At 45.8% G+C, this 6,681-nt stretch overlaps 1 protein-coding gene across 1 annotated transcript in view; it reads left to right on the top strand.

Annotated features, from left to right (window-relative positions):
• The window catches only part of LOC108306395 (inactive heparanase-2-like), a 74,932-nt gene continuing 68,251 nt past the window's right edge, over positions 1 to 6,681 (top strand). The window contains exons 1-2 of the mRNA XM_017531303.2: positions 1 to 363; positions 3,507 to 3,664. Of these exons, the coding sequence (XP_017386792.1) occupies positions 74 to 363; positions 3,507 to 3,664 (448 nt within the window). The 5' untranslated portion in view covers positions 1 to 73. The remainder of the gene's footprint in view (positions 364 to 3,506; positions 3,665 to 6,681) is intronic.

Raw genomic sequence — 6,681 nt, forward strand, 5'->3', positions numbered from 1 at the left:
ACACACTTTAGATAAGGACAATTAGTCACTAGCGAGACCCAGTAGGAAGAGAGGTTTAAATCTGAGGAATTGAATGAGGGTGCTCTGTGCCTTCCCTGAAGCCATGCCCTCCAGCAACTCCCGCCCCCCCGCGTGCCTAGCCCCGGGGGCTCTCTACTTGGCTCTGTTGCTCCATCTCTCCCTTTCCTCCCAAGCTGGAGGCAGGAGACCCTTGCCTGTAGACAGAGCTCCAGGTTTGAAGGAAAAGACCCTGATTCTACTTGATGTGAGCACCAAGAACCCAGTCAGGACAGTCAATGAGAACTTCCTCTCTCTGCAGCTGGATCCGTCCATCATTCATGATGGCTGGCTCGATTTCCTAAGGTAAGGCAGGGGCTTCGATGGATCATTTTAAATTTTTAGTAACACCACCCCAACCCCTTCCTATCCCCCATTCCAAAGGGAAAGAAGAAAATAAGTCAAGCAGATCTCTCAAAGAGAAGAAAGGAGGTTTTCCTTCCCCTGGATTATGTGCTATGAGGCTGTAACTAGTGATTGAGAAAAGCAATGTTTTCTATTAAGATGCACATGTTTGCAATGCAGAAGGCATTTCAGAAACTTATCAGTTATGACTGAAAAAATGTTGTGCTTACATATATCCACAATTAGCTTCCCCATCTCCTTCTGAAAAAGAAACAAGAGTTTCAGGGCAGTTACAAAAGCGAAGAAAAAGGTCCCAAACAACAAAGACCTGAAAGGAATGTGTGTGTGTGTGTGTGTGTGTGTGTGTGTGTGTGTGTATGTATGTTTGTGAGACAGAGAGAGGAGTGTGTGTGTGTGTGTGTGTCTTTGATTGTTCGAGCGGGGATTGCACGAAGGTGGAATTTTCCACGGAAAGATCGTTTCGGCAGTTTTCTCTCACTCCCAGAGAGAAAACGAATTTAAGCAGAGGCTTGAGTGGTGGGCAAGTTGGATCGGAGTTAAAATTTTTTATTTTATATCCTCTGCTGTCATCTCCAGACTTCAGGACTTTGTAAGGCGCTTTTTATAGACAGAATGCCCCCCTCCCCCCAGTTCCTCCTCCTTAAATCTCCTGCGGTAACTGCACAGTTTAGCTTTTCTTTAAAGAAAAAAAAAATCCTCGCTGGGGTCACAGCATTATAAGGGAAGCAGTAAGAGTCCCAGAAATACTCCAGGGAGGCTTTAGAGATCTGAATCCCGCACCAGCGGATTAGCAAACCCGGAGGTTTGAGATCCCCTTTGCTCTAGAGCTTGTAATCTAATTGGGCTCACATTCTCCCCGGGTTGTTGCAGTTTGGCAGTTAGGCAACTGCGATCCCTTCCCAACCAGGGACAGAGTTGCAGTGTAAAATAAGAAATAAAGCCTCTGCAATGTCGAATCCCACTGCTGAGTTTTAAAAAATTCCCTCCAAGTCGGAGCCTCAGCCTGTGGGTTCCCCTCCAAGAGCCCTCAGCGCTCTCAGTCCCACTCTGCCCGAAGGCCGCGTCTGTGTGCGTCCTTCATATTTTTCACTCCTTGCGAAATTCGAGTTTTGCTTCTTGAGATGCGCCTGCCTCTCAACTCTTGGGGTTGTCCCCCTGGCCCGAGTCGGGTCTGTGGACGCGGCAGGTAGCGGGAGGCGCCACGTGGAGCGCTCCTTCCAGCAGGAGGAAGGGTAGTCGGAGGACTGAGAGGCTGTAGCTGCCTTTGCCGAGGCCGTTTCGGTTCCTGCTGGTGCGATTGCTGCGAGGGAGGAACAGCCAGCTCCACGCGGCCCAGCTTCCTCTTTGAAAGCTCTTTCGTGCAGCAGAGCGCGTCTCTGAGCTCGTCCGAATGTAGGGTGCAACAGGGGTTTTCCGCAATGCTTGCCCCACTTTCATTCCTTCAGCTGCACAGACCGCCCCCCACCACCCCCCACCTCCCAGCTTGCTTTCTTCTTTTTAAAAATCAGCCTATTCGCCTAATGTTTTCCTGCCGCTGAAAAGAGTCTGGAAGGCAGCTTTTCGGGGAAGAAGTCCTGGCGGAGCGCATTCGCATTGGCTGTGCAGGCTTCCGGATGAAAGGTTGTTGGAAATGCTGTTTCCCCAGGACTGGATTCGCGCGGACGTCTCCTTTGCGATAGGAGGCCCACTCGACGCCCTGACTGTGACTGTCCTGGAGCGCGGTCCCGGAGACCTCAGCCTAACGACCCTTCTGGTTACTAGACCCTGGGGTAGCCACGTCTCTTCTCAAAAACTCTCCAAAAGCGGAGTGTCAGTTTTTTCTGTCTCGTATCCACCTCCGTTATGATGCTCTTTAACGTCACCATTTGGATTTGGGCTTTCAGAATCTGAAACAGCAAAGCATTAAAAAATAATTTACAAACCCGGAACTCAACAGCTGATTCTCTTTAGCATTATCAGTGTCTGCATTGCTCCTTCCCCACTCCTTTCCAAAGCAGTAGCCTTTGGCTTTTAAAAAGACCTATCGATAGAAATCCTGACCTTAAATAGATGTAGATGCTTTTGTTTTGGTGCTTATTTAGTATCCCCTAACGCGCAGGTTCCATATTTCGGGAAGCTTCATTTTCCCTAGCGGTTCCAAACGGCCCCAAATGGGAAAGAAGAAAGATGGAGCTTAACTTCGGGGTGGGGTGGGATGGAGGATGTTACCTTTACTGGGATCAGGCAGAATTATTCAGAGTCCAAAGAGACTTTGCCTTTACACACACACAAACACTCTCTCTCTCTCTCTCTCTCTCTCTCTCTCTCTCTCTCTCTGTGTGTGTGTGTGTGTGTGTGTGTGTGTGGTGGCGGCGGCGGTGGTGGTGGTGCGGGATTGGAGAAGTGTTCCTGTAGAGGCAAGGGTTTACCCTGGAATCTCTCCTTCTGGGGATTTAGAAAACAATGCGGTTTTCACAACATAGTGAAAAAGGAAAATCAACTTGGACATTAAAAGTAAAAAGTAGGAATCCACTTGAGCTCAGGCGCCCGGCCTGGTCTCAGAGTAACAAGGAAGGTTTTGCCTCCTGCACGGAGGTTTGTGGGGCCGCTGGGGCTGAGGAGGCAATGCCGGCTTTCAGCATACAAGTTTTTGGCAACGGTAGGAAGCCCGAGGTAGGCGCGCCTGGCGCGTCTCCGCCCGGAGCGCTTTCCTGGCAGTGGCAGAAGCCGGGCAACTGCGCCTTAGCGCCGTGCTCGTGCTCTTAGCGCATACATCTCCACCCCATACACTCTATGAACAAACACAATCTGTAGCCTTTAGGAGATCAGGATCTGGGTGTCTGCGGGAGGGGACCGCTCCGAGTGCCTGGAAGCGGGAGGCGTAGCCCCGGGAGCCGGGCGGTGAGGTCAGGCTGGGGCGCGGGGCACTAGGGAGACGCTGAGGAGCTGCCAGGGGCCAACCTGGATTGCGGGCTGAGGCAGGCACAGAGCCTCTAGCCTCGGCCAGGTCGCCGTCAGGGAGTGGGAAGAGGGCCCTTTTCCGTGGCCCACGCGCTCTTGTCCTGTCTCAGGAACCTTTCCTCTCTTTTTCTCTACCTCTGCAGCTCCAAGCGCTTGGTGACCTTGGCCCGGGGACTTTCTCCCGCCTTTCTGCGCTTCGGGGGCAAAAGGACCGACTTCCTGCAGTTCCAGAACCTGAGGAACCCGGCGAAAAGCCGCGGGGGCCCGGGCCCGGATTACTATCTCAAAAACTATGAGGATGGTGAGAAACTTGATTACCATTCTTTATCTGGGGAGCGGAAGCGAGCACCGGCTGTGTGTGTGTGTGTGTGTGTGTGTGTGTGTGTGTGTGCGTGCGCGCGCGCGCGCGCGTTGAAGCAGATTTGGAGAGCCTGGTTTCAGCTCGCCTGAAAAGTTGGAAGCTTTAGATGAGGGGACACTGCAATGGGGAACTCCTGACCTCATTGTGCAAAGAGGGGTTCTCACCCAGCTGCTGGCCTTTTACTGGCCAGCTGTCTCGGAGGCTGCGAGCTGGTAGCCCAAACTGCTGGCAGGCTGGTCCTGCGGGTTGTAGATGCAGCAGGTTTCTTGAGAAAATTCAGCCACGTTCATAGATTATTAAAAGTCACAGTCATATTTCATAGCTAAAATTCTAGACAAGTGCCTTTTTGTTTTTCTTATTTCTTGCTTTCCTGGGATAAGGGTACAGAAGGGATTCAGCCGTTTCTGAAACCCACTCTAATAATCCCTTTTAGATTGGTCCCTTATTGAGGAAGGTTTGGAAATCTCTACAGTGTGTTCTTCTTCAGATTGCCTGATCTCAGAGTTGCATTTTTTTCTGTTTTAAATGGGATTACAAATGCCAGCTTTCTTTCCTGACAGGATTAGATAAGTGTTGGAAGGGCTTTGAAAACTTGAAATCCTATTTCAATCTGAGAGGCCAACCTTTTTTTGGTTTGAACAGTCTCATTTTTACTAGATAAAAAATGAAAATGCTATTGAAAAATTTTTGTTTAGAAGGTTAGGTGTTAGTATCTATGAACTTTCTGTTTGGGGGGGGGATGTACTTTCAAAGAGGCATGATGGGTATTGGCGTTTCTTGAGCTATTGACACTGTTAAGATTAGATAGAAGAGGCAGTAGTGTCCATTCTTGGAGTATTTACAAAGGGCTCAGGGACAGGTTTTCAGAGCTCTCTGAATTTTGTTACATCTTGTCCTGACAAATCAGCTAAAGGAGCAAATGCCCTGTGTTTTCTTGGGCCTTCACTAAATTGGACTTCTGGAGAGGTATTGGAATGTATTTCTAGGTTGGCCGAGGAATACTTTTTTAAAGTGCCAGAACAGAGAAAGAGGGCAAGGCTGAGACTTCTTGAGTTTGGAACGTGACTAGGACTCGTTCTTTTATGACATTTGCCAAAGCAGGTAGGTGTTTAAGGCTATATCTTTTCAAAGATAAAAGTCATTGCTATGAAAGTGTGTATTGCAAGTAGACTTTTGCTGTCACTCAGCATAAATGCTGAAAGGTAAAAGATAGTCTTTAACGGCACCTTTGATGGTAATTTGACCCAGAACCAGCTCCTAGAGTCACTCTCAGCTCTGTGATCACACATAAGAAGGGAGAATATTAATGGTTTTCCTGATGAGATAGCTCTTCTTCCAGTCCATTTGAACTACTTCCTCTTTAGTTTGTGAGAAAACTTTTAAGAGCCCCAGGAATTGCTGGAGAGAAAAGGACCACTATAAGTTTAGAAATTGGTCTGTTTCTCCCAGCCTTGTACCTAGGATTGTATTACACTGAGAACAATGAGATTTGCTTAAAACGAAGGCTACAATTTGTTTCCCTTTGTGAAAGGAGAAAGTGGGCATCATGGGGAGAAAAGAAATTGGCAAAAGGCAGTGCCCTGTAAGACTTCATAGAATTTTAAAAAAACATAAATGGTAAAGATCTAAGAGGCCATCTTTAGTCCTTCTACCATGTCAGGGGCCACTATAGGATCATTCCATATGGAATCCTTTTCTTGTTTTGTCCAACCTGGCATTAAATATCTCTAGAAATTTAGTTTTCATCACCCCTAGGGGAGTGAGTTTTTCTATCTCATAAGGTTTTGCTGGGAAATTTCTCCTGAATTTTCCCTTTATAAGTATTTACAGTTATTCCTGTTTGCATTTTCCTGATATAATTTCTGCCTTTGGTGTGGGTGTTAGCTTAAAAAAAAAAGCTTCCTCATAGCTGTTTTTTATCTTGACTACCTGGATCTAATTCTTTTAAAACTTTCTTTAAAGTCAGTCCTTCCAGACACTAATCTGTTTTATTGCTCCTAGTTGAACTCCTTTTGATTTATGTTTTCCTAGTAATAAGATGCTCTGAACTATATCAGTATTTGAGGCTTAACTGAGTTAAAGAGAATGAAGATGTCCTATTTCTGCCCTTTGAAACTCACACATCCTTAAATTACCCATACTGTCTTTGTTGTTGTGTGTCATATTGCAGAATTCAAGGCAAAATATTCCTGGTGTAGTCTCAGCAATTTTGCAAACATTTTGCTTCCGTTGTCCCTTTTCATCTAGTGATAACTGTTATCATTATGAGCATCTTAAAATAATTAAGCCTTCTTAGTAAATGGTCCTGTAGTAAGCACTTGGGCATAAAAGTGTCTTATTAAAAGATGTATTTACTTAAACATAGTACAGAATAACATACGTTTTGAGTAATAAGATATACCTACTGGCATGTTATGAAACTCAGTGACACAGTGAAGAGAAAATGGAATTTGGACTTAGAAAGTTTGCATTGCAGGCCTGGTCCTATCATTTATGAATGCGTGGCCCCGGGCTTACTGTTTATAGCATGTGGATGATGATAATTACCTGCTGTGCATTGCTTCTCTGAAGGTTCTAAGAGGTAATGTTTGTAAGTTATTTTTTTGACTGTACAACAGTGTAAGAAAGGTAAGGATTCTTACTTTCATTAAAGGCAACTTCAGCAAATTTATAACATATATTTAATGTTTTAAAGTGGGATTAAGGTGTGAGTAAGATTTCATGAAACTAAAGTTTATACAGAAGGCAGAAGGTAGATTTATGAAATTATTTGAGAGGATTGAGAGAATGTAGGGAGAATTATCTTTAAGGAACAGAGGTGAGAACCAAAGGTGGCTTTTGTTGTGTGCTGATATTAAAATGAATGGATAGTTGCAGCTTTGAGCGAAAAGCCTCCACTTTTCTGGTTAATCCATTTATATTGCTACCCTGATGTGATTTTTTTTTTTTTTTTTTTT

Source organism: Cebus imitator, unplaced genomic scaffold, assembly GCF_001604975.1.
Source record: "Cebus imitator isolate Cc_AM_T3 unplaced genomic scaffold, Cebus_imitator-1.0 Scaffold71, whole genome shotgun sequence".
Lineage (NCBI taxonomy): Eukaryota > Metazoa > Chordata > Mammalia > Primates > Cebidae > Cebus > Cebus imitator.